We start from the raw sequence: 27,215 nt of genomic DNA on the forward strand, positions 1-27,215 counted from the left end.
CTTGACTTCATTAATGGACTAGATGTATACAGTTATATTCCACTAAAGCACCTGAGAAAGCTTTTGGACGGAGCAGCCTTGGTGATGTTTGGGTTGGGGGTGTAATGATACACCGAGCCCTTCAGGTGGCGCTCTGCACCACCAAACCGCACAGTGATGCCGTGTTCTCCCGTCCTGTTGCTGCCTCGGGTCAGACAGCTGATGTGATCCTTCTGGATGTCGCGCCTGAGAAGAGGAACGTCTTTTAGATTTTAACCCACAAATCAAATCCTGCAGCATGAACAGGATTTATTCTGGAAGTGCTTACACATCACACGGTATTCCTCCAATTAAGACGCTGACTTCGTTCAGGTGTCCTGTCCTCAGTGCTTGGCCTGTGATGGTGAGAGAGGAGCCACCTGCTTTGGGCCCTCTGTGGGGGAAGATGCTGCTTAGCACGGGATTCTGGAGAGAGAAGAGAGATCAAGCATGAGACGCAAAGAATAAAAGTGTAATCGATAACTCAATACTAAGATGAAGATTTATAGGGAAGATAAAAAGAAAGGCCAGGGCATTCTGGGAAACACTGGTAGTGTGCCTGATGGCCGTTGAAGGTAGCAATTCATTTGCTTGTCATTTGCAAAGATGGTAGACTTAATTAAGTCTACCATCAGGGCTTCAGTCCTTCTTCTGCTATGTAAATAAGTAGATGCGCTCCTACTGTATTGTATTGCAGTGCCTTTCTTGCATTTCAAACACACTTTGAGGCCTTATTAAGAAAATCCATGTGGGAGCTGAGGTTTCCGTAATTGGCCAGATTTCTGTTGTGAGAAAGCTTCTCTCACAAACAGCAGCAGTTGTGGACGACTCTTCCTAATGCCACACTCGAGTGCTGACACATTGCAGCCTCATCACTTTCTCCAAAGGAGGCGTTTTAAAAAATACCAGGGGACCCCCCCCGCTCCCGCCCATCTCGGTCAGGTCTGGGTCCATCTGCTTTGGTCCACACCCCAGGGCGATTAGCGTGTTCTTGCATGTGCAACTGGAGCAAACTCAGGGGGAATCACAGCAGAGTTCAAACTAAATAACTGCTGCCTGTGATCTGGGTGTGAAAATGCCCCTGAGATGGCCTGGTTTTGTTTGGTTTTTTGAAATGCTTGTTTAATTTCTTGTAAATTGCTGCACTGTGCTGCAGCAGTTTCTGCAGATAAGAAGGGTGTTTATGGACACATAAACATTTAACATCACGTATGAATATAACCCAGTTTTCCTCATAAGTGATCTTGGCAGCTAGATTTCACAACAAAGAAAAGCAATGTCTTATCTGATTCTCACATATGCAGACCGTGTGTGTGTGTGTGTGTGTGTGTGTGTGTGTGTGTGTGTGTGTGTGTGTGTGTGTGCGCGCGCATGAGTGCGTGTATCTGTGCGTGTCTGATAAGAGAGACAGAAAATGAACTAGTCTGCTTAGCATTTCACCGTGCGTAACGCCTGAGTAACCCGACTTGTTTGAATTGAAGAACGTGCTGAACTGCTATACCGTTACATCATTACATCAGTACAGGGAGTGCAGAATTATTAGGCAAGTTGTATTTTTGAGGAATAATTTTATTATTGAACAACAACCATGTTCTCAATGAACCCAAAAAACTCATTAATATCAAAGCTGAATGTTTTTGGAAGTAGTTTTTAGTTTGTTTTTAGTTTTAGCTATTTTAGGGGGATATCTGTGTGTGCAGGTGACTATTACTGTGCATAATTATTAGGCAACTTAACAAAAAACAAATATATACCCATTTCAATTATTTATTTTTACCAGTGAAACCAATATAACATCTCCACATTCACAAATATACATTTCTGACATTCAAAAACAAAACAAAAACAAATCAGCAACCAATATAGCCACCTTTCTTTGCAAGGACACTCAAAAGCCTGCCATCCATGGATTCTGTCAGTGTTTTGATCTGTTCACCATCAACGTTGCGTGCAGCAGCAACCACAGCCTCCCAGACACTGTTCAGAGAGGTGTACTGTTTTCCCTCCTTGTAAATCTCACATTTGATGATGGACCACAGGTTCTCAATGGGGTTCAGATCAGGTGAACAAGGTGGCCATGTCATTAGTTTTTCTTCTTTTATACCCTTTCTTGCCAGCCACGCTGTGGAGTACTTGGACGCGTGTGATGGAGCATTGTCCTGCATGAAAATCATGTTTTTCTTGAAGGATGCAGACTTCTTCCTGTACCACTGCTTGAAGAAGGTGTCTTCCAGAAACTGGCAGTAGGACTGGGAGTTGAGCTTGACTCCATCCTCAACCCGAAAAGGCCCCACAAGCTCATCTTTGATGATACCAGCCCAAACCAGTACTCCACCTCCACCTTGCTGGCGTCTGAGTCGGACTGGAGCTCTCTGCCCTTTACCAATCCAGCCACGGGCCCATCCATCTGGCCCATCAAGACTCACTCTCATTTCATCAGTCCATAAAACCGTAGAAAAATCAGTCTTGAGATATTTCTTGGCCCAGTCTTGACGTTTCAGCTTGTGTGTCTTGTTCAGTGGTGGTCGTCTTTCAGCCTTTCTTACCTTGGCCATGTCTCTGAGTATTGCACACCTTGTGCTTTTGGGCACTCCAGTGATGTTGCAGCTCTGAAATATGGCCAAACTGGTGGCAAGTGGCATCTTGGCAGCTGCACGCTTGACTTTTCTCAGTTCACGGGCAGTTATTTTGCGCCTTGGTTTTTCCACACGCTTCTTGCGACCCTGTTGACTATTTTGAATGAAACGCTTGATTGTTCGATGATCACGCTTCAGAAGCTTTGCAATTTTGAGACTGCTGCATCCCTCTGCAAGATATCTCACTATTTTTGACTTTTCTGTGCCCGTCAAGTCCTTCTTTTGACCCATTTTGCCAAAGGAAAGGAAGTTGCCTAATAATTATGCACACCTGATATAGGGTGTTGATGTCATTAGACCACACCCCTTCTCATTACAGAGATGCACATCACCTAATATGCTTAATTGGTAGTAGGCTTTCGAGCCTATACAGCTTGGAGTAAGACAACATGCATGAAGAGGATGATGTGGACAAAATACTCATTTGCCTAATAATTCTGCACTCCCTGTATGTAGTTACAGCTCTACTGCTATGAATAGAACTGTTACTGCTGTAAACTTCATTTTGATTATAACAGTTCAGCCAGAAAGCTCACATTTAACTGACAGATTAATGGTGCTTATGTTGGCCTAGGACACGCACAGGAAAAAGATTTTTGATCTCAAGATGTTAAAATAGAAAAGAACAGAATTTAGGTGTCTAGCTTCTGAGCCAATCAGAGGACCATGCAAAAGAAAGACATTAGTGAGCAATGCATAAATATTCCCCCTTCCACTGAGGCTGAGGTGGATGCTGAAGGTGATGAAGGGGTTGAAAGAGCAGGTACTGCAGGCATGTCAGAGAGAAAATCTGTAGATAGATAGAAACAGACTGCAAGTGTGTGAGGAAGTGCAGCTGGAAGTGCCTACCTGAGCTATCTATAAGGGCTTCACACTGTTGTTCATATACATTGACATCATGAGAATATGTAGATGTAACAGTGTTTATGTGGTATTATTCCACTTGCCACAAATGTCAGTGTAATGGGGAAACAGGTTAGGTGAGGCTGGCTGCAGTAATCGCTGCCAGTCTGCCGTAGCCATACGAGAGGTGAGTTGTATTGTTCCGCACACGATATAGCTAAGTAGTACAGACACATAAAACATGTTTGATTAGCTGATGGGCACCGAGTGTAATAAGTGCTTAGTGGACACATGTCCAACACCAATTTTATGTACTTTTCATTTGTTTATTAATGTGTGAAACTATATGCTAAAGCGGAATGCTAATGAGATGTTCTGCCGTAGTGTGCTGTGCGGAGTGGTGTGTGGCGAGCCAGTGCACTGATAATACACCGTTGTTTCCATTCAGGTACATCACTTGTTGTTGCTGTTATTTTATTGTATATTAGAAATTGTAATATGGCTGCAGTAATCGCTGCCAGTCTGCCGTAGCCATACGAGAGTGTGCTGTGCGGAGTGGTGTGTGGCGAGCCTGTGCACTGATAATACACCGTTGTTTCCATTCAGGAAATAAAGTGGCAACGATCGATCAGAGACTCCTTGTCTTCTTAAAAACACAACACAACGCAGAATCAAGGAGTCTGTTTGGGCCGAACTGTTGCAGCGGTATGAAGCAGAAACCGGTTACACTGGTGCCGTGACCCAAGCTCCTGCAATCCTGCGACCGCAACGGGGGGCGTCTACTTCCTGGAAGGTGGAAAAGTCGCGGGAGACTGGCTTTTCTTAGTCCTGCCATTTTCTGCGTTCTTTAGAGACATCGGGGTGGGGCTCTGTGCTTTCTTTTTTTTTTTTGGAGAGGTAGAAAGAAAAAAAAATAAAAACGAAAAAATAAAAAAGGGGAGAAACACATTGCTGAGCCATGGCAGATTTTCCCAGTTTTGGCAGGGGAAGGGGGGCAGTTGGTTTTACCCCTCTGCATTCATTTGGCAGAGGCAGATCAAGGTTGCTGACAGCCCCAGTTTCCTCCACACCTAAGCCTGTCCTTGCTGAGTTAAATGAAAACCCTATTGATGGGAACTGTGATAATCTACAAAATACTAGATCAGAAACCAGTCCCACAAAAGAGAACCTTTATGCAGAGATTGCAACGCAAATTGGGTTTTCTATTGGGGAAAGCATTGCCTCTTGTCTTGAATCTCGGTTGGGCTCTGGAGTGGGAAACAGTGTTGTTGGATCTGCCAATAATGTGTTATCAGAACCCTCACTATTGAATGTGATTGTAAAGTCTGATGTTAAAGAACCTGTGTGTTTTAGAGGGGATGGCTGTGATACATGCAGTGTTCAGGAATGGGAGGAAATGATGACTTTTTTTTAAGAGAAGAGGGGTACCAGTTGCTGAACAAGCTGATGATGTGCTAAGTAAACTGCTGGGGAGGGCACGAGAAATAGTCAAGGTGGGCATATGTAGTAAGCCATCTGTGTGTCTTGAGAGGGGCCCAGAGCCCATTTTTGAGATCTTAAAGCAGCACTTCAGTGACACTGCCTGTTCAAGCATGCCTTTAGCTGACTTTTATGCAACACTACCCAACTCAGGTGAAACACCGTTTGATTACTGGCTCAGGTTGAACAGAGCCATGGAGGTGAATGAAGACTGTCTGAAGAGACAAAATAAGTCCTTTGCATATCTGACAAAAGAGCTGACTGCTATGTTTATCCGCCACTGTCCAGACTAGGGATGGGTACCGGTGTCCGGTACCATGATGGCACCGGTTCTGACAAACGGTAGTAACCAGACCGAAAAGCAGCGCACATTTCGGTGCTTTATTTCGGTGCTTTTTTTTCCTGAGCTGTGATACACTTCTAGCCAATCATTTTACGTTTCCGAGGATAGTAGGCGGGTCCAGGTACGTACGTTTTTTTAGAGCAGAGCTACAGATTAAAAATGCCCAAGGCGAAGCGGTCAAAAGTCTGGCTGTACTTCACAGCAAAATATGCAAACTCAGCAGCCTGCAACAAGTGCTTTAAGCTGATACTGTGATACTGTCAAAGGAGGTAACACCTCGAATCCGATGAAACACCTGGCGATGCATAGCGGGTTTTTTTAAAAGCTGAGAAATGCGCCGTATTTGATAGCTTGCTGCGAGACCTCACACCACACCGAGCGCATCTACTCGCCTGTTGCCTGTTATCGGACCCGGAGTTAGCAACATCCCCCAAAAACACGAAGAGTAGAGTCCTGGCCCCTAGCCCTGCCAGTGTAGCAGAAATGATGAGGATGATGATGGCAGCAGCAGCCATTCTTCTCTGCGTGAGTAGCTTAATGTTGTTCGTGTGTAATTTACGTTGAGTAGGCTAACCACGTTATTACATTAATGCAGGTAAGGTAAACTAGCAAACATCATCATAGCTACATGCGGCTGTCTTCTTGTTTGATGGCAGATACTCCCTTCACCCTGGCCAAAAAGGCTAAAATGACCAAAGAAAAAGTGGAAAACAGTTAAACATGAGAGGTTTATGGACAAAGTTTGTGTTTTTTCCATTGTTTAAGCACTGCTTCCAGCCAAGAGTGATACCATATATGCCCCATTGCTGCAGAAAAGGCTAACATTGTTATCTTTTTACAAAAAACCAGCTGAACATGAGAGGTTTTTGGACCAATTTTGTGTTCTCCATTCTTTAAGCACCGGTTTGAGCACAGTTTGAGCACCGGCACCGTTTCAAAAGTACCGATTTGGCACCGGTATCGGATAAAACCTAAACGATACCCATCCCTAGTCCAGACTCAGAACTGTCTCTTATTTTCAAGTGCAAGCCCCTGCAGCAGTGGACGGTTGCTGATGTGCACGAGAAATTGCTGAAGCATGGCAAGGACCGGAAGTGCACCCCTCAGTTTAGTGCAGTCAGTGCCTTGAGTTTTCAGCAACAGGAGGTGAGTCCTAATGTGCAGCAGGCGACAGGCAACAGTAAGTGTACTACACCATCACCAACCTCTGTCTCAGCATCACTTACCGACCTTCATGCAAAACCACCTACTGATCGTCTTGATCATGTGATAGCCCTGTTAGAGAAAGTCCTGGAGGGACAGCCTTGACAAGCAAAACTGCCTGCTAAGGATGATGTAAGGGTCCCCCGGAACCAAACACACAAAATTGTGCCTTGCGTGATTTGTGATGACACTGAACACTCTACGTATCACCACTGTAGAGCCCATCAGCTGTGTTTCATCTGCCATGCTGGGAACCACACACGGGCTCAATGCCCCAGGGCCGTGAATGTCAGAGTGAGGGGGCCTGAATCAGCCACCCAGCAGCTGGGAAACTAGATGGCCTACATGTGGGGGGGGCAAGTGTTAGGCCTGAAATTGCCCCCAAAGAGGATGATTTTGATGATTTAGAATCTGTATTACACACTGTTTGTGAGGAGCGCCAGCTAGGCCGGAGACCCGTTCTTCAGAACACACACAGACTAACACAGCATGATGAGCTGTTCTATGAAAATGTGACCCTGGGTGGCAAAGTGTCTGTTAAAGCCATGCTTGACAGTGGCTCTATGGCCTGCACCCTCAGCACCAATATGATGCCCCAACTATTACTATTACCACCTTGCAACCCACGGATGTCGTCCTGATTGGCTGTGGTGGTTCGAGGACCGTTCCATCAGGTGTGTGTGACATTACGGTGGAGATGTATGGCTGTAAAGTTGTTGTGCCAATGTTGGTGATTGCAGGGCAGAGTGAGGACCTCATTTTGGGCAGAAACCTAATGAGGTATCTGGGTAATCGCCTGAGGGAAAAGGGACATTTAGGAGAGGAATGCAGCAAGACCCTGAGTGCTGAAGAACAGCCTAATAAAAATCTGCTGAGTTCAATGTCAGGAGTGGTGGCCCCAGGGCATGTTGGTGATAAGATCGGAACTGTCAAGCTAAAGAGAGCTGTAGCATTAGAGCCCTTGACAGAACACCTTGTTTGGGGCAGGCTGCAGCTAATGAATAATGGGGAAGTGGGCAGTGCTGTAGTTGTAGAGCCCACCGAGTCAAGGTCTGGACCGAGGTCAGTTATGGTTGGGAGAACTGTAGCGCATCTAAACAGTGATGGGTGGCTCCCTGTGAAAGTGCTGAACCCCTTTGACAAGCTGATAACACTGAAACGGAACATGAAGTTGGCTGACATGTCCCCCTGTGCAGCAGTGGAGAACTTCAGCCCCACTGGCTCCTACTTGCAACAGAACATGCAACGGTCTACTGGCTCAGCTTGGTGCCATGATGAGCAGAGTCTAGTCACTGATGTTTCCACTCTGCCAGATGATTTACCCTCACAGGAGGTGACAAGTGGTTGTAGCCCCTTACATGCAGTGCTGCAAAATCTGGGGCTGTCTGATATCGACATTGATTCATGTGCAGTTTCAACGGCTGGCAAAGAAAAACTGGCCTTATTGCCCAGTTTGAGTCTATCTTCTCGAGAGACAAGCTGGATTGTGGCAAGGCTAACGGCTGCCTACATCGAATTCAAGTTGTGGACGATAAGCCATTCCGGTTGCCATGCCGACGTGTGCCGCCGACTCATTATGAAAAACTAAGACAGGTTCTGAATGACATGGAGGAACGGGAAATAATTCGGAAGTCTTGCAGTGAGTTTGCATCACCCCTGGTCTTAGTTTGGAAGAAGTCCGGTGAGTTAAGAATCTGTAACGACTTTCGCTGGCTTAATGCTAGAACTGTCAAAGATGCTCACCCACTCCCACATCCGGCTGACGCACTGGCTGCTTTGGGAGGGAACGGATTGTTCTCCACAATGGACTTGACTTCGGGTTATTATAATGTGGAGGTGCATGAGGAGGACCGTAAGTACACGGCATTTACGTCTCCATTTGGGTTGTACGAATATAATCGTATGCCACAAGGACTGTGCAATAGTCCGGCCACCTTCATGAGGATGCTAGGCATTTTTGGGGATCAGAACTTCCTCAGTGTGCTGTGTTATCTTGACGATGTTCTGGTTTTTGCCCCGACAGAAGAATTGGCACTGGAGCGTTTGCATATGGTGTTCCAGAGACTCCAGGTTCACAACCTTAAGTTGGCTCCAAAGAAGTGCCATTTTCTGGGACAGTCTGTGAAATTCCTGGGGCACATTGTAAATGCTGATGGGATACAGTCAGACCCTGACAAAATAGCATCCATTACATCCCTTGCAGAGGCAGACCTTATGGAAGAGGGTTCGAGTGTCCCATCCCAACAGAAGGTCCGCTCATTTTTGGGGATGGTAATATTCTATGGTAATATTCTACCAACAATTTATTGAGAACTGCTCATCCATCGCAAAACCTCTGTTTCGGCTGACATCTGGGGATAAAGGCCCTCGTGGTTCACGGCAAAGTGCTGGTGCATACAAAGCTGTGTGAGGAGGACTGGACGGATGAATGCAGGGCAGCTTTCAATGAGCTGAAGCAGGCCTTGTTGGATCGAGTGCTCCTGGCCCATCCTAATTTTGAGGAGCCCTTTTTGCTCTCTGTTGATGCCTCCAGCAGTGGCCTTGGTGCCGTGTTGTCGCAAGTTCCTACTGGGGCTTCTACATCAAGTCCGATCACCTTTGCCAGTAAGACACTCAATCATGCACAGTCCAAGTACCCAGCGCATAGGCTGGAGTTCTTTGCACTGAAGTGGGCAGTGTGCGACAAGTTTCATCACTGGTTGAGGGGTCATCAGTTTACCGTATGGACGGATAATAACCCTCTCACTTACATACTTTCTAAGCCAAGACTGGATGCATGTGAGCAGAGGTGGATCGCAAAGCTAGCGCCTTTCCAGTTTGACATAAAGTACATTCCTGGTCCTAAAAATGTGGTTGCTGACGCGCTGAGCAGGGGGCCCTTCGTGCACCCCAGGGCCTCCCACCGGTTGATAAGGGTTCCATATAAGGAACTTCTGGCAGAAGCAGAGGCAGTCGCCACTGGTGGGGTTCAGGAGGCCTTCAGATGGACTGTTCACTCAGCTGATAAGGCCTCAAGCAATGACCAGCCTGTTGTTTCGCAGTGCACGGCTGTTGCACAGACAGGAATGCTGACATCTTCTGAGGTGGGAGCTGTCTTCCAGGCCCATAGTGAACATGAGTCCAGGGTGTGGCCACATGCTCTCCTTCTGCCCCAGTGCTCTCAGACTGTGCTTACGCCAAACCAGTCTGACTCTCAACCCTTCTCGCGTGATGACCTAGTGGGACACCAGCGGCGTGATGATGTGCTGTGCAGAGTGATCTCCTATGTGGAAAGGGGACAGAGACCCTCGAGGAGGGAGCGGGCAAGTGAACCGGTTGATACGAAGAGATTTCTAAGGGCTTGGGACAAGTTAACTGTGAGAGATGGTGTGCTGTATCGAGTCTCCAAGAATCCAATCTCAAAGACAAAGACTTATCTGTATGTTGTGGGTGGCTGTAGCTCAGGTGGCAGAGCAGGTCAGCCACTAATCAGAAGGTCGGTGGTTCGATCCCAGGCTGCACCCTGGCTGCATGCCAAATATCCTTGGGCAAGATACTAACCCCGTGTTTGCCTACTGGTGGTGGTCAGAGGGCCCGGTGGCGCCTGTGTCCGGCAGCCTCGCCTCTGTCAGTGCGCCCCAGGGCAACTGTGGCTACAATGTAGCTTGCTATCGCCAGTGTGTGAATGTGTGTGTGAATGGGTGGATGACTGAATGTAGTGTAAAGCGCTTTGGGGTCCTATGGACTAGAAAAGCGCTATACAAATGCAGGCCATTTACCATTTGTTCCGCCAACCTTGCGGCTCGCTGTACTGAAAGGCGTCCATGATGAAGCCGTTCACCAGGGACAACAACGAACACTTAATCTGGCCAGGCATAGATTCTACTGGCCTGGTATGGCCAAACATGTGTCAGAGTATGTACGGTGCTGCAGAACGTGTGTTGTTAGCAAGTCGCCTGAGCCAGAGGCGAGAGCACCTTTGGAGAATATCAGAACATCAGAGCCTCTTGAACTGGTCTGCATAGATTTTTGGTCTGCGGAGGATTCGGCGAACAAATCAGTGGATGTGCTTGTGGTCACAGACCACTTTACTAAGATTGGGGCATAGAAAGGCCTGAGCTATCAGTCTGCTAAGGCGGTGGCACACCAACTCTGGCATAACTACTTCTGCATCTACGGCTTTCCGAAACGCCTTCACTCAGATCAGGGAGCTAATTTTGAGAGTGTGCTCATTGCCGAGCTATTGAATGTGGCAGGTGTCCAGAAGTCTCACACGACCCCATACCATCCGATGGGAAACGGCTCCTGCGAGAGGATGAACCGTACCTTGGGCAACATGATTCGTGCATTACCCCCAAGAGCCAAGCAAAGGTGGCCTGATGCACTGAAAGCTCTCACATTCGCCTATAACTGCACAGTCCATGAGACAACTGGCTATGCGCCATTTCTGCTGATGTTTGGCAGAGTGCCAAGACTGCCGATTGATGTGATCTTTGGCTCTGTTATTGAGCACCAAGACATCATGAACTATGATCGATATGTCCAGACATTGAGGAGGGACCTCAAAGAGGCCATGGATTTGGCGCAGGAGGTGGCACGCAAAAATTTGAAGCGTCACACGGACCTCTACAACCGGAAGGTGCGGGGAGCCCCAGTAGCGATTGGTGATCACGTCCTTTTGGCCAACAAAAAGGGACGTGGCAAAAGAAAACTTGCTGATCGCTGGGAGAGTGTTGTCTATACAGTTTTTGACAAAAATGATGAGAGTCACACCTTTAAGCTGATGGATGATTCCACAGGGCAAGTGAAAGTTGTGCATCGCAACCTGATAATGCCAGTGAACTTCCTTCTTCTCAGTGGTGCTTCAGTTCAGGATGATGGAGATGAGCTTTCTGAGTCTGGCTCGCTGATGGTTGGATGCGACGGAGAAGCTGTCTGCAACTCATCAGTGGGCACGGCTGAATACAGGACGACAGCTTGGGTGTCTGACTTACCGTCTGCAGTGTCCAGCGACTCGCTGATGACAGAGGTTACTCGACCAGAAGGCAGCATGGTGGATCAAGAGCTTTCCTGTACCAGTGTTCCCCCTGTTGACACTGAGGAGCAGGTAGATGCCACCTCTGGTGGTCAACATTCTGACCTGCTTATGTCTGTGGCCCCAGTTGCAGCCTCCTCTGTTTTGGAGTTTGCAGCCATTACTGACAGCGACCAGGACAATGAAGCTGCTATTGAGGGTCATGTCTCGACCACAGTTGTTCCGCCCAACGCAGACTCGATTGATGTTAACAGGGTGGTGGGGACTCGTGCTAGATCGAGTGGGAGACGGTTACTTAAGCCTGTTTCCAGGTTGATTGAAATGATGCATCAGAGACCTGTTAAAGTTTAAATATTGTTGATGATGGTGAGTTGATTCTATTGTTGTTGAAGTGGGACTTTGATCTTTAGAATTGAAACTGATTATTTGTCGTTGATTTTTCTGTGTCAGAGTGGCGTACAGTTATGATGTGATGAAATATGTAACTGGCATATTTTGTTCTTTTTTTGGAAGGGGTCTGGCCAACTTCTTCTTCTACTTCCTTTGGGGATAGTCCTCTGACTGAATTTTCTTTGTGACTGTACGACCTGGTATTACTGAGCAGATTTATCACATGTTGGTAGCTGTGGATTAGCTATTGGATTTTTTTTTTTAAGGATTATTGGGTTTTTGTCCTCTGTGTTATGGTGACTGTGGTGTACCTGTTTTTTTTTAAGGGTGTTTTTTTTGTTTGTGGTGTTTGTTTATTTGAGTGTGCAAGTGGAATTCAGCAGGGGGGAATGTAACAGTGTTTATGTGGTATTATTCCACTTGCCACAAATGTCAGTGTAATGGGGAAACAGCGCCCCCCCTCTCGGTGTGGCTGGTTAGGTGAGGCTGGCTGCAGTAATCGCTGCCAGTCTGCCGTAGCCATACGAGAGGTGAGTTGTATTGTTCCACACACGATATAGCTAAGTAGTACAGACACATAAAACATGTTTGATTAGCTGATGGGCACCGAGTGTAATAAGTGCTTAGTGGACACATGTCCAACACCAATTTTATGTACTTTTCATTTGTTTATTAATGTGTGAAACTATATGCTAAAGCGGAATGCTAATGAGATGTTCTGCCGTAGTGTGCTGTGCAGAGTGGTGTGTGGCGAGCCAGTGCACTGATAATACACCGTTGTTTCCATTCAGGTACATCACTTGTTGTTGCTGTTATTTTATTGTATATTAGAAATTGTAATATGGCTGCAGTAATCGCTGCCAGTCTGCCGTAGCCATACGAGAATGTGCTGTGCGGAGTGGTGTGTGGCGAGCCTGTGCACTGATAATACACCGTTGTTTCCATTCAGGAAATAAAGTGGCAACGATCGATCAGAGACTCCTTGTCTTCTTAAAAACACAACACAACGCAGAGTCAAGGAGTCTGTTTGGGCCGAACTGTTGCAGCGGTATGAAGCAGAAACCGGTTACACAGACACATAAGTACAATATGTCAATATGTCATATGCTGACTGATACAGTGCTTGAGCCACTATAAAACCCAACAGTGGTTCTCAGGAAACAACTCCTTTTACTTTGAATCTTTAGGTCCTTTGTTACGTTTGTTACTTTGTTATGTTCCCATTTGAAGTTTAAACTTTTGAAATGTTTCATTTTATTTACATTTTTAGTGCATTATTTCTTTCTTTTTGACCCATTCGTGGTAGCTGGGTAATATGAATTTGGAGCTCTCTGAAGAGTGAACAGGCTTCTTTCTGAACAGTTTGGGGTTGACTCAACACTGTACGAGTAAGTCTAAATAACCGAAATGGACACAAATCAAGATAAATGATAAGAGAAAAAATGTTCAATTCATTAAATACAGAACAAATAGGCTGCTGACTGAGCCAACCTCAGCCTCTTAATTGTGGACCTCATCCTTTGTCATTCTCGACACATATCTTGCAAGGCCTTTCTCCTAAAATCTCTCTTTAGCATTGCTGTTTCTTGAACATGTGTGCATACACACAACCTAATGTATTATTATATTTTGTTTTGCTTTGTTCTCCTTTCGTCCCTCTTTTGCAAATGCTGGATTTTGGACTAAACAATTCAATTACCGTAGTTTTCGGGTCATATGCCGCTACTTTTTTCCCACGCTGTGAACACTGCGGCTTATACTGATGTGCGGCTAATGCATATTTTTTTTCTTGCGGCCAAAAACATTTTGCCTGGTAACAGTAGACCAATAAAATTTCTAAGTAGTATATATACGGTATATATTTTTACTGGTTGTTAAGAGACGTTGTAATGTTGTTTGTGCACTGTTCCGTAAAAAAAACATAAGCAACGTAATTTGTGTGTTACTGATACGTACGTATACTTAAAGGTAGCCGTGTAACAGGCGCTGTTCGAAGAAAAAAAAGCATTTGCAGTATGTGTTTTTGTATGTTACCTTAACATTTATGTTACCATGTTTATGTTACCTTACGGATTCAATTAAACGTTAAAAATCCTCACGTGTAATACCTCTGTGTAAATATCTTATATTACAATTGAAACGCATACGGCTTAAAATCCGGTGCGGCCTGTTCAAGTACAAAATTGATTTTCTTTCTAAAATTAGAGCATGCGGCTTTTAATCAGGTGCGCTCTGTAGTCCGGGATTTACGGTAAATGTTATTTATACAGCACCTAATCACACCAACAGTCGCCTCAAGGTGCTTTACGTTGTAAGGTAGAACCTACAATAATACATACAGAGAAAAAAAAACAACTATAATATGACCCCCTATGAGCAAGCACAGCGGGAAGGAAAAACTCCCTTTCAAAAGGAAGAAACCTGCCGCGTCCGGTTGGGATGAAAGAAGGAAGACAGGAAAAACAGATTTGTACACACACATACTTCATTTTACAGTTTAATGTAAACACACTGATGGCTGCTTAATTTACCTGGAAATGGAAACACTGAGCTGACAGCCCGACTCCTCCTCCCATCACTTTGACTGAGACCTGCTCACTCTTCTCCCCTCCACTGCTTGTAGTTTCACATACTATCCTACACAACAGAGTCACAGAACTGTCACAAAGGGAGTATGGTACATAAAAGAACGGTGTACACACAGGTGTGCCCCTGACTTGCCTTGAGGAGACTTCATATCTGCTGTGGATCACATTGCAAGGAACACCTGCCACTGTGACTGAGCCCTGGATGTCTTCGGCTCTCTGACCAAGGTTGGAGCCTGAAATGGTCACCACTGTCCCTCCCTCGACGGGACCGGATACTGGGTCCAGCTGTAACACAAGAGCAAACTGAATATTGTGCATGATCAAAACTGATATGTCTCAGTGGCCAAGTTAGGAGGATAGAAATGAGGGACCAGCGGGGACATAAGGATGTACTCATGGTATGATTGACCCATATGTACTGGTTCCTCAGCTGGAGTTACTATCATTTACTTCTACATCTGATTAGCTCACAGTGAATCCCTGAGCATAGAAAAAGAACTAATGTCACCATAAAGCAAAACAGAGTGACATTGTAATGAATTAAAACTTCTTCTTTTTTTATCTCCTTGTAGTCTTTTGTTATTTCCTGAAGCAAGAATTGTTGCTGGGGGTGGCAGGGCAAAGATAGGGGAAACACGCTCTAAACTTTACCAGTATGCCAGCATGAACTGTGTGAACAGCAGAAGGTGAGCATGCACATATTCGCATGAGCAACATAACAACAACAATAAAAGTGGGGCTCATCAGACTGTTGGATATATGTGGGGGGTTTTAACGTCAGTTGTTATCTTGTATATTATTTTGAATGTAAATGGAAGAAATGAAATGATGAGGGTTTGGAGTCCGCTTTAATGCACAGGTGTTGTGAGCAAGCACCTCTCAACATACTGTGAGGAACGTAGATATTTGCCTTTAATGGCATAAAATGATAAGATTATGACACAGTAAATTTGTTTCTCTAGGCATCTGCTGAAGGTGGACATTATCTGTGTGCTCACCTTAAATCTGATTTCAACTTTGATTGTATGATAAAAAATCAAAACATATGAGACACATGTTATTATTCCCCCTCAGCAAATCACAATTTTTCAGTAGTGGAGAGGTCTGCATTTCCGTGTGATCCTGGGAGCCATTGTTTCTGGGGCATTAGCCACTCTTATGGTCTCCCACTGGCAAAACGAGCGATTCGGAAAACACAAATGAAGAGGAAGATTTGCAGCTCAACCACCTTGCCCGGAAGCAAGAAAATGGGAACCTTTCCTGGAACCCAGCTTGGGAAGGGGAACTTGAAGGCAAGTGTCTGCTGATCAGGCCTGTGTCCATAGGGCTTAATCAGGCATGCTTGAAAATATAACATAGATCATGCACCTTCCACATCAGGTGGAGGTTCATATATAAGTCATATTTCATGGTGATGAAATATAGGTAATGACTGAAAGAGTGCGGTCATGAATACAAGCAGATAAAATGAGATCAAATGGGCTAAGCCTCAGAGGTAGGGTGAGGAGTTGGAGTAGAGCCATTGCTCCTCCATATCGAAAGCAGCCAGTTTGGGTGGTTTCAGCATCTGGTTTGCATGCCAATGGTCTGGTTCTTCTACAGCGCTTTTCTACTCTACCCGAGCACTCAAAGCTCTTTATATAACTAATTCATTCATCCAATCACTTTTTCTAAGCTGTTAAGTGCTTATTCAGTGGTTACTCTTTTGTGATACACAGTCATATTTACATTATTTGTAAAGTACGAATGATTTGCTTTGGTACCTGGTCAAATTTAAGCTCTCCTCTGTCTGCAGCAAACTCGCAGGCAGCAGCTTCTCCCCCCTCGCTCACATGCATGCGCAAGTGCTGTGCTCAGTCACCTAGTGCCTGAGCTCAGATCATACCAAAATTAGGGGGAATTTATGACTGTGCACTATTTGTTTTGAATATTGTGTGTAGTTTTTGTTTTATACAGTTGTCAATAAGGCATCTAACTATGAAACAAATTACACTCCAAAAGACTCCGGGCTTCTGAAAAAATGACCCAGGCTTAAGCCCAGTAAGCCACCCCCCCGCGCTCCGCCGATGGTTGACTCCAAATCTCCGAACACTATGTCGATCTGAGAAAGCAAGACCAAGACAGCGAGACAAAGACAAGACCAAGACCAAAGTCCGTCGAGACCAAGACAAGACCAAGACCACGTAAAAGTGGTCTCGAGACATCCAACTCTAGAACTGTGTCCATAGAACAGTTCATTCTAAGATTCCCCAGGAAGAACTGGAAAGTGTGGCTGGAAGCCTGGTTAGCCTGCTGCCATCACAATCCAGCTTCAGATAAGTAGAAAACAATGAATTTACATTGTCAGTTATGTTAGTTTTATGTTAAATGAGAGTTAACAATGCCCCATGTGTGACGAAAAACTTTTTGGTTTTCCTTTCAGCCCTACTTAATGAAAGTGAGTAAAGTGTTGGAAAGAAGGTAGAAATATCTTACAAAGTGGATGACTGGTGCTGGGCAGGTGTGCTTGATCTCATCGGTGCAGGAGTCTTGGTACACACAGTGAGAACTGCTGGCCCCACCACACCAAACGCAGCCATACTTGGGGTCAGCTGTGCGACACCGGCTGCAGTCTGACCGCCCCACCGAACAATTGAACAGAGTCACTGAAGCAAGAGAGGGTATAAAGTAAACAGAGAGCACTATAGTAGTAAATATGAAATGAATGCACTATACACAAAACTATTGTACTCTAAACAACAGTTGTCTATAGTGCAACTATGCACAGCTATGCAAACCCACCATACAGATCCTCAGCGCTGTCAATGAGGAAGTTGTTTTTTCTCCTCACATTGATTGTGGTTGGGTACTCCTCCAGCGAGACCGAGTACACATACTGAAACAAGACGAGCAGTCAAAAAGAATAATGTGTACAAGGTCGTGTGATGCAAACCATGTGTACAGCTGTTACAGCGTACGTCCAGTTATCTGGTTGAGAGCTAATGAAGCTCACTGATGCAAAAACAGGCTTCGTTCAGCACATGTCCCTCGTTTATTGGTGTAACATAGGACTAGTTGTAATGTTGGCTGTGCTAAACAGGTTATCATTAATAAATAAGTATTTATAAATCATCATTTAAAGGCAGCTTTTTATTGAAACTGGTGTACAAACACACACAGGACGTTTACTCAGTTACACTGAGACAGACAATCAGAGTAGTTATCAGTCTTTCAGACTTGCAGTAATCTGACCTGATGCGGTTGGCAGGTGATAAAGAAGACTGATGGCTTTGCAGTATCCGGCTGCACTGAGGCATCCACTACCACTGACTTATTCTCAATGTCCAGTACACACTCGTAGTTTAAATCTTCATCCTGAATGTACAGAGTGGACCCACAAATACATTCCAAAATAAACACATTATTAACTTATGTGTCCTGGTATCAACACAAAAGAGTTTCTAAAAGTGTTTTTGACTGACAAAGTGAAACAAATCTCAATTTTAAAATATGTAACAGAGAATATATGTTGAGATTTAAGGATGAGACAAACCTGAAACAGGTTTAGGTATTGTCCCACCAGAGTGATCTTCCGCTCAACATTGACAGGGAGAAGAGGAGAATCCTGAACTTTCTCGACACACGGGCATTCCTGAGGACACGGCAAAATCATTTACACATACAGACAATACAGCCATTTATAGACCTGCACATGCATCCTGCCCTCAACGTTTAATGTTACGCAGGCACCTGCTCATTTCTTTTTTCTTTCACTGAACATCTATAAGAACTAAAATCTTCAGGGTTAATAAAATCCTAATTAATTCTCCAGCTCTGGACATTTTTGTTTGTTTGTTTATTTTTTAAAGTTCATATTTTTACTCTGATTTGGACAAATTTGATATAGGCAATGGATAAAAGGTAGTTTGGGACAAGCCACATTCTACTTCCATCCACCAAACTAAGAACAACCCCACTAAACTGTCCATTTAAAAAATAAGATGGTGCCCTTACTATAGATAATGATGTATATTATGGATAAGAATTCTTCTGTTCATCTTTGAAATACAAGCTGTCAAAGAAAAGTAAATCCCATAAAAAACGTTGCTGTCCTAGAAAAAATGCAAACAAAATATAAAACTAAGAGAAACAAAAAGACGATAACCAACACAAAGACATGTCCCACAATGTAGCATAAGATGTATGAGTAAAGCACAGGGACGGACGCTTAGCTTGTAGCACTGTAATATCATGCTAGTGCTCAACAAGTTAACAGCTATGATATGATGATAGACAATCCACTGAACCTCAAAAAAATTCCAGTAATGTCAGTCATTGCTGGTTTGGCACCTTTTGCAAACCACCTAGAGTAAAGCTTTAAACCTAAACTTGGGGTGGCTGTAGCTCAGGCGGTAGAGCAGGTCACCTACTAACTGGAAGGTTGGTAGTTCGATCCTAGTCTGTTAGGAAGAACTTAGAAAAAAGTGCTTGTGCGAATGGGTGAATGCACAAGTTGCGTACTCAAGATAGAGTAGAAAAGCACTATATAAGAACTATTTGCTTACCTAGCCTTATTAAAGGGTATTTTTTGTAGATGCAATTTGAGTTTTTTGTTTTTTGTATTTATTTATTTATTTACACACACACACACACACACACACACACACACACACACACACACACACACACACACACACACACACACACACCTTTCTAACCAAGCTAGCTACAGTTGGCTGACAGCTCTTTCTTCAAAATCTCCTTTTGGTAGTAAAAATGCTAATATTGAGGCTTTAATAGACAGAAATCAGTGAGTACGAGCAACTTAAGCTGTCTGTTCAGCTAAGCAAACTGCCAGATACATGTAGCTTCACAGTGCATGGCACTGATTTTTTTTACCTGTCAACAGGAGACAAATAAGCCTATTCCCCTAAATGTATATTTAGGGGATTTAAGTGGTTCCTCTTGGTGACTTGTGACAGTAGTTCTTTTTCTGGCTTTGGCACTCACCAGAAAATAAGAGTCAATTGTAGAATCAGATTGGGAGTTCTCTCCAGAATCAAAGCTGAGGTCAATATCTGTTTCAGGTGATTGTGTCAATACAAATGTCGGAATGACAGATGAACTTGTTGAGACCACCTCACTCTCTGGGTTCGTCGACCTGTTCAGCCACAGTGGTGAGTCATTCTCTTGAGTTTTGGAATCTCTTGGGTCTGATAAAAGGGTTACTTCGCTGGAAGCGCTCATGCTCATTTCAGAGGAAGATCCACCAGATGGTTCAAAAGAATGAGAGTCTGTTTGGTGACTAGTGCTGCTGGGTAATGGAGTGACTGTGTGTCTTTGTGTGATATTTAAGCTATCAGTGAGCTGATCCTTTGAAAAACCTCTGGTAGGTTCATCAGTACCCTTTGTTGTTCTTCCCACATCGAAGAAGCCAATGGTGGTGACCTCAGTGTGCTCCGTAGAGGTCCTGACAGAGGGAGAAGTTGTAGGGAGGCCAATAGGTGTGATGGATTCAGCATTGGGGGTTGTTGGTGGCATTACTTTGATTGTAGTGGTGGGGACAGCTGTAGTGGTGGGAGCAGATGTCTTTGTGGGTGGTGGCTGTGTTGTTGCAGTAGTTGTTGTTGTAGCAGTCGGGACAGTAGGAGGTGGAGGGGTCAGTTTTCTGCTGGGTGTTGGTGTGGTGGGGGTTGGAGGTTTGAACTTGACGATGAGGAAACACAAGTGAATAAGCAAAGGGGGGAGGGGGAGGGGAAGGGAAAAGAAGCATGGGGAAGACAAATTAGGATAAAACAGAAGGTGAAAGCAAAAAAACATTAAGGAGTAACTTATGAGTAACATAAAAACATTCATGGTAAACCAAAAAATAGAACAGGGACAGTAAATAAAAAAATAAACAGAACTACAACAAACAACAGAAAATGCATGCAAAAATTGGTATGTGTGGTGCGAAAAGCAGTATGATAAATGCTCATAAAACAAACAACACTCTTAGGCTATCCGTTTCCCCTTATAGAATCTATATGCACAGCACAGTTAAAAGCCCTCTCTGTGTCGTGCAGACTCACATTTTGGTTGTAGATAGTCACTCCTTCGGTGCAGACATGTTTATGTGTGCAGACATGCTGGTGGATACACCAGTTACACCCCCAACGACTGCTGATACACCCTTGGCATCTGGGAGAGAACACAGCAATGTTAAAAAAACATGATCGCAATCTCTGAAAGGGCTGTTATGACAACAATCAGACTCTTTCACACAACCCAACGCTACATTACACTTACTATACAAACAAAGAAAATAATCATTGTAACTGAAACATATAAAAATTATTATGAATTTTTCCAAGCAATTCCTATGGAAATATCGGGTTAGGGCTATTTCTGTGACCGTGCAGACTTCACTGAAAAATTTCTGTTACAATGCACCAACTAAACAAGTGGCCCAGGTGGTGGACTTCAAAGAAGTATACCAGGAATAGCTACTTAGCCATAGTGTGTCCAGTTGTCCATGTCCGTATCCACAACAGGGTTAATTAAGCCAAAGTGCTAACAATTGAGACTCAGACACCTAATGTGCAAACAGGCATTCTTACTGCAGTAACAAGCTGAAAACACCTTACTAGCATCTAATGCATTTCGCCAAATTAGATTTAATAATGTGAGTGTGTGTACGCATGTGTCTTGGTTAGAGAGGTACTCACGGCCTGCGTCCAGACAGCTGCTGCACCAAGCTGCAGTTGTAGAAGGTGAATTCTGTCTCTGCTACCGTGACATTTATGAAGCGCAGCGATAAGGTAACCATTACAAACTCTGCAACAAGTAAGCCAGGACACGTTAGCTTCAAGTTGACTGATCAATAAATCAAAAATGTGCACGGAGTAACTACATACAAATTCTTTGAAATTCTCAGTGAGCGACTGGAGGACACTATTTGAGGGCAGCCTCAACTTTGCTTTTACAAAGAGAATAGTAAGTAAAACCTGAATATATGTCATGTATCTTTGTCATCTGACACTAGCTATTGTTTGCACTTTAGAAGGAAGTAGCTTTCACATTGCCACTTAGAAACAAATACATGCAAGTTGTGAATCAGTCCAAAAACACTCCAGCCACTATTTACAACAGTTACATGAGTGGATGCAACACCCACCATCTCCATGGCTAATGGGGGGCAGACTGCTGGCATCAGGGGTGGAACATATCACACCAGCAGTAGTGAGCAAAGCCGGTGTTTCTGTATACTGGAAGAAGCAAGAATAGGCCTCGCCTTGTTTTAGACTGGGTAGGCCTTCTACTGACACTGTAATCTACATAGGAAAGGACAGTATGAAGAAAGAAAGGAGGAAAAGAGACAAAGAGGGCATTTCATTAAAGTAAATGGTTACTTTTTAACTCTACCCACTGAGGGTTTAATTCAAGAACTGGAAACAACAACGTAATCTTGTGCTTCGATCTGCTGCCCCTTTCCCCCTGTATTACATCAGTTTCCTCTCCACGGCTGATATTGTAGAGGCTGAGGTGTTGGATACTGAGACACTGCTGTGTCTGGTTGAAACTCCACAACCAGTGACCCTGCTCAGATCCTCGCTGGCACTCCCACCGCTGACCACAGCTGAATAATGTTACATGTAAGAAAATCGAATAAGATCAGAAAAGAGAATCATGGCCACAGTAAAGATGCATTTACATCTCCCTATATCTTAAAGGAAAATTAATATGATAATAATAATAATACATTTCTTACCGTCCCTCCAGGACACACCAGCCACAATAGGGGTCTCTGGCAGACAGACAGGACTGACAGTCTAAGTGATCCCCACATTCTGCCACTGGACGTTTCTCTACCTGAAATGAAGAAAGAAAGAAGTAGTAAGGCTAAACTAGTGAGGTGATTAAAGTAGATAACAATGGCACTAATGTCCTATGAATCCTATGAAGTCTTTAAAGTGAACCAATCTTTTTTTATATATAAAATCTTCAGCTTCAAATAAAGCAAAAATTGTTCATATGTGAACATGGATAATCATGAGTAAGTCAATAATCTTGTGGTAAAATGTGAATGCTTTTTATAGGCATATGGCTTTACAAAGATTTTAACTTGCATCAGAGTCCCTGGGAACTCATCAAACTGGCAACCACAATGTAATAACTTGGACTTGATAATTGGTTTATTGCATTACTGTGGCAAATACTGAAGAGGTTGTCTTTGGTTTTTAATGTGATAATTGCTTTGCTTTAGTGAAAATGGAAATAAAGACAAATTATGGCAAAATGACATAAAAACAATTCTTAAATATTTAGTTAGCTATACATGTAATCTTTAGCTAGCTAGTTTGAATGTTATACTCAATATTTGTTTCAGCTTGTAATGACAGTTTTATTGTGTTTATATTTCCTTTTTATTCACATCAGACTACTAAAGATGGCTAAGTTGCTCATTACAAAATAAATCTGCCATACTTACCGACACGTACGAAGCGAGATATTTAATCTCTAGCTCTCTAATCTTAGCTTCACATTTAACTATGTTTGTCTCAGTAACTATAATAACAGTGTTATGGCCCTTTGTGTGTCCTGTTTCTTCAAGCCAGACCAATATGAGTCAGTAGCTAGCTCGGCTGACTAGCTAACAAATATTTACACTGGCTGCTCGCCTACAAACATCTACTGGACATTTAATTGAGTTCAATCCACTTTCAGTTTTATTTATATAGCAACAAATCACAACAACAGCTGCCTCAAAGCACTTTATATTGTAAGTTAATGACCCTACAATAATACAGCTAAACTTAATCTAACTAGAAATTCAAGCACTAAAGATAGGTAACAAAAAGTAATACTATTTATTGACGCAAGGCTGATGCTGTACTGTGTGTTTTTATTTATGTACTTTTTTAACTTAATGCAGAAAAAGAAGCTTGGATTTAGGAATGCTAATGCTATCTTTGTCACACATTACTATGAAAAAGAAACTTTAGGAAGTAGGAGCTCTCCTATTTACATATTGTCTTTTATCCCTTTTATTGTTGGCATTGGTTAACCACATAATTTTTTTTCTAACTACCATAAACTGAACTTCACTTTTCGCATGCAAATATACCAGCAGTCTCTTGACAAATGCAATGTATATGAGGAAACTGGAACTGCCTCACATGTGTATGCTAAATGTAACTTCTGCTGCGCTACATTCAGGTGCTCCGTGGTGTCGGACTGACACAATCAATTTTGTGTATAGACTTGCAGTTTCCCCAAGTCCATTTATCAGCATCTATAGCTACCCACACACACTCTGTAGGGAGTGTGCCAACACAATGGAGGCCACTTTCTCTGATCAATACCATTGTTAAAAGCGACTTTACACCTCCTGCAGACTGTTGTACAACTCACAGTGGGGTTAGTGACTTTTGACCTCAACAGCCAGCTGGCCTCAGTGTTTTCTTTTACTCTTTGGCTTATATTCTGTTATCCTCTTTTATTAGTGAGAGAGAAACAGCTTGAGGAAGACGCAAAGCCTGAAAAACTCTGACAAACAATAAATAGTGTTGACGATGGATTACAATCCATGTTCAGTCTTGTGTATGGAGACATCTGGTTGAGTGGTTGAATGGGGATACTCAGTCAAAAAAAAACAAAAAAACAAACCCTGCAGCTGTTGAATATTTGGACTTAAAATATGGGAAACCTAAAACTATCCTAAAGTGTTTATAATTCATTGTAAACTTACCGTGGTTTTGGTCATGATGTAGATATGTCCTCCATTCTGATCCAACAAAAGGTCACTGTTAATGGGAGAGTTGGGGTGGATCGTTGTGTTCTCGTATACCTCCACAGTGCCATCTCGGCCAAGATAAACCTGGACGTTTATAGCAGAAAAGCACAAGACATAGAATTCGTGGTATACATGACGTAGCAAATATCAGTCCAACTCAATTTGAATTTCCAGGACAGAAAGGATGAGCGTGATCTATTCCCCTCACTGCAGGACTAAACTGAGACAGGCAAAAAAATAAAAGACAAACGAATACCTTCTTCAGCGTACAACTCAAACACAAATCAAATCAGACTTGCAAAGGAGCGCAGTAGAAGTGGGCATGAATGTGATTATCACACAGTCAAATCTAATATGAAGTACAGGAAGACACCTCTGGCTTAAGCAATTCCCAGGCATTCAAACTCTCATGTTACTTCATGTTAATGAGATCACTGTGGACAGAATGGAGAATCAGTTATCCCATTAAGAGGATGCACTCAACACATAATGGCATGGGAAGCTGCTTTGTAATGCTCTGTGACTTTGGAACATTAAAGAGATGTGTCCATCATAGAAACTTTTTTTAAGCTGAAAATGGCAGGCCATCTCCTGGAAACAGCTAGCTATGAGCAACAACCTGACTCTAGCCTACTGCTCCTTAACAGTAAATCAATGTTCCTCCATTATTTGTCATTTTACTATTGCTGGGATTAAAAAAAAACCCACTTCCAGGATAGCGACCAACACCATCCCGTTTTGACTTTTATTTTGAAACTTCTGACATAAACCAATTCAGGAACACCACTGCTCTTCCACTTGCTCATTCAAAACAAGGAAGTTAACCATCAAGACGTCCAGGTGACTTGTATCTCCACCACGCTAATGCTTCTTTAAGGTATTAAGTGGCAATCATCAGGCCTGAAAAACAAAGCCAATACTTAATTGCCCAGAGCAGCATCTAATGCGCACTGAAGGCTGTCTCTGAAAGCAAGTCAATCTCCAAAGAGCTCCATGTCAAAATATCCAACATCCATCTTTAAAGTGTCTATACCTAATTTTCCCCCTTCTGACACCAATAAGGGAGATGTTTTTTCGTAATCACTCACCCATTTGTTAATACTTAAAATTAGGGCTGTGTAGCCAACACCTGTCTGATGGGACTCACTTATCTCAGCTATTTCGTTCACTGAACTGGACCTTTTGACCGTGTTTGTGGTGGATCGTTATTAATGGAATTATCTGACAAATATCACGGCCCTCTGTGTGATGCAACCTTTCCAAGATGCTTTGGCTCCACTTTAGTGAAATTCTAGTCTTTTAGCACCAATTAATAGGTGTCTGTGTCTGTCTATTGCAGTAGACAGCTGTAGTCAGCCCTCAAAAATATGTTCACTTGTGGCTCTAAAAACCAAGCCAGCAAAGAAATCACAGACACTGTTTCTTAAAAATGTCATTATTCATTCAGAATTATACATCCACTAGCCCATCGTCTTCATAAGATAGTTTGTACAGTGAGTCCTTTCCTAATTCTGCGACAAGTTTTCATACCCTGAGACTGTTATTTACTCATTCAGCAACACAATCCTTATAAATTGTCTGAAAGGAGAGACTATAAGCCAAATTAAGCACCAACTGTCAGCAGAATTTAAAGAATTCTGAATCTACAGTCATGAAAAAAAATGTACCCACTCTTCACACACCTATAACTTAATAACAAATAATCTAGTCTTAAAATTAAATGAACAACCCCAAAGAAGCCTTAGGTGAGAGGTGAAATCTATTCAAGAAATTGATACAAGTCCATTGACCTTTTTTTACACGCTCCTTAGACAATCTGTTTGGACAACAACACGTATTATTATTTTTAAAAAGTGTTGTTTGACAACCTAAGCACACCTTTACTCCTTCTGTAGGAAATAAGAGGGTAAGTAGCAGGCAGGTGCTCCTAATCAAATGCACATTAATGAATCATTAGCAAGTGTGAGCATCTCTATAAAAGCAGAGGTTTCAGCAGTTTGCCTGTCTGAAGAATTTATGTGTGTGGGTAACACACTGCTAAGGAGAAAAGACATTGACGATGATCTTAGAGAAGCAATTGTTGCTCCCATCAATGTGGGAAGGGTCATAAGGTCCTTTACAGACAAGGTCAGATTGTTCATTGCTCAGGCAAACTGCAAGGAGCCAGAGAGCTTCATCTCAGACTATACAGGTAAATGTTGAAGTTCTTAACAGCATAATTAAAAAACTGAACAAATATGGCTTATTTGGAAGAATTGCCGCAACAAAGCCTCTTCTCTCTAAAAAGAACACGATAGCACGGCGTAGATTAGATTTGCAAAGTTGCAAATTTTATAAACAGAATAAATATAATTACAACCTGCGTGGATGAAAAGTACTGTACTTCCTGCACTCGAGTTCCTACATGTTCAGTGTGGTTTTTGTACCAGTTAAACAAGGAAGCAGTAAGATGGTCGTTGTTATGTTTTCCATTTTATGCTTCCATCCATAATGCTCGCGTAAGCCAAACAACCTCCAGCTCTAGCTCCACAGTTAATGTACCAATGTAAGAGCAGTATCGATTGTTTTATTGAAACCTTGGTGTGAAAACAAATATGCGCAGTTAGGCAAATGCAGAAATGGTCTTTTAATTCCAACAAAGCAACGCAGGTAAAGCCTGCTGACTACAACCACAAAAATCAAGTCAGTTACACCAATTACAGACCATCAACATATTACTGCAGTATTACATTTAAAGTGGGTCACCAGTTGTCAACCTCTTTCCTCTGAAACACAAACACGCGCTCAAATGGAGTCCCATATCTGGATGCTGTGGAATTTGTCCTGCTGTGATACGCTAATCCTGTTACAATAGCTTTTTTCAGATGACTACGTTGAGTGCAGCTTTGATCTGCTACCTAAAAGTACTAAGTCTGGCTCTGTGTCTCACTCTCTCTAGTTGACACAA

General features: G+C 43.2%; 1 protein-coding gene across 3 annotated transcripts in view; it reads right to left on the reverse strand.

Annotated features, from left to right (window-relative positions):
- Window positions 1-27,215, reverse strand: part of plxnb1a (plexin b1a) — an 87,103-nt gene that overhangs the window by 16,832 nt on the left and 43,056 nt on the right. For 2 of the 3 annotated variants that reach the window (XM_085392795.1, XM_085392796.1), the window contains exons 6-20: window positions 24,224-24,352; window positions 22,244-22,344; window positions 21,979-22,111; window positions 21,650-21,806; window positions 21,201-21,309; window positions 20,565-20,673; window positions 19,504-20,199; window positions 18,047-18,145; window positions 17,746-17,868; window positions 17,296-17,389; window positions 16,990-17,159; window positions 14,648-14,799; window positions 14,458-14,563; window positions 308-444; window positions 52-225 (exon numbers count right to left, since the gene is read on the reverse strand). In XM_085392795.1, coding sequence (XP_085248921.1) covers window positions 52-225; window positions 308-444; window positions 14,458-14,563; window positions 14,648-14,799; window positions 16,990-17,159; window positions 17,296-17,389; window positions 17,746-17,868; window positions 18,047-18,145; window positions 19,504-20,199; window positions 20,565-20,673; window positions 21,201-21,309; window positions 21,650-21,806; window positions 21,979-22,111; window positions 22,244-22,344; window positions 24,224-24,352 — 2,489 coding nt within the window. The remainder of the gene's footprint in view (window positions 1-51; window positions 226-307; window positions 445-14,457; window positions 14,564-14,647; window positions 14,800-16,989; window positions 17,160-17,295; window positions 17,390-17,745; window positions 17,869-18,046; window positions 18,146-19,503; window positions 20,200-20,564; window positions 20,674-21,200; window positions 21,310-21,649; window positions 21,807-21,978; window positions 22,112-22,243; window positions 22,345-24,223; window positions 24,353-27,215) is intronic. The other variant, XM_085392797.1, reaches the window with a different exon arrangement.

This window comes from Rhamphochromis longiceps, linkage group LG20 (assembly GCF_057381845.1).
Source record: "Rhamphochromis longiceps isolate RC_006_pf linkage group LG20, R_longiceps_female_GT1.1, whole genome shotgun sequence".
In the NCBI taxonomy this organism is placed as follows: domain Eukaryota; kingdom Metazoa; phylum Chordata; class Actinopteri; order Cichliformes; family Cichlidae; genus Rhamphochromis; species Rhamphochromis longiceps.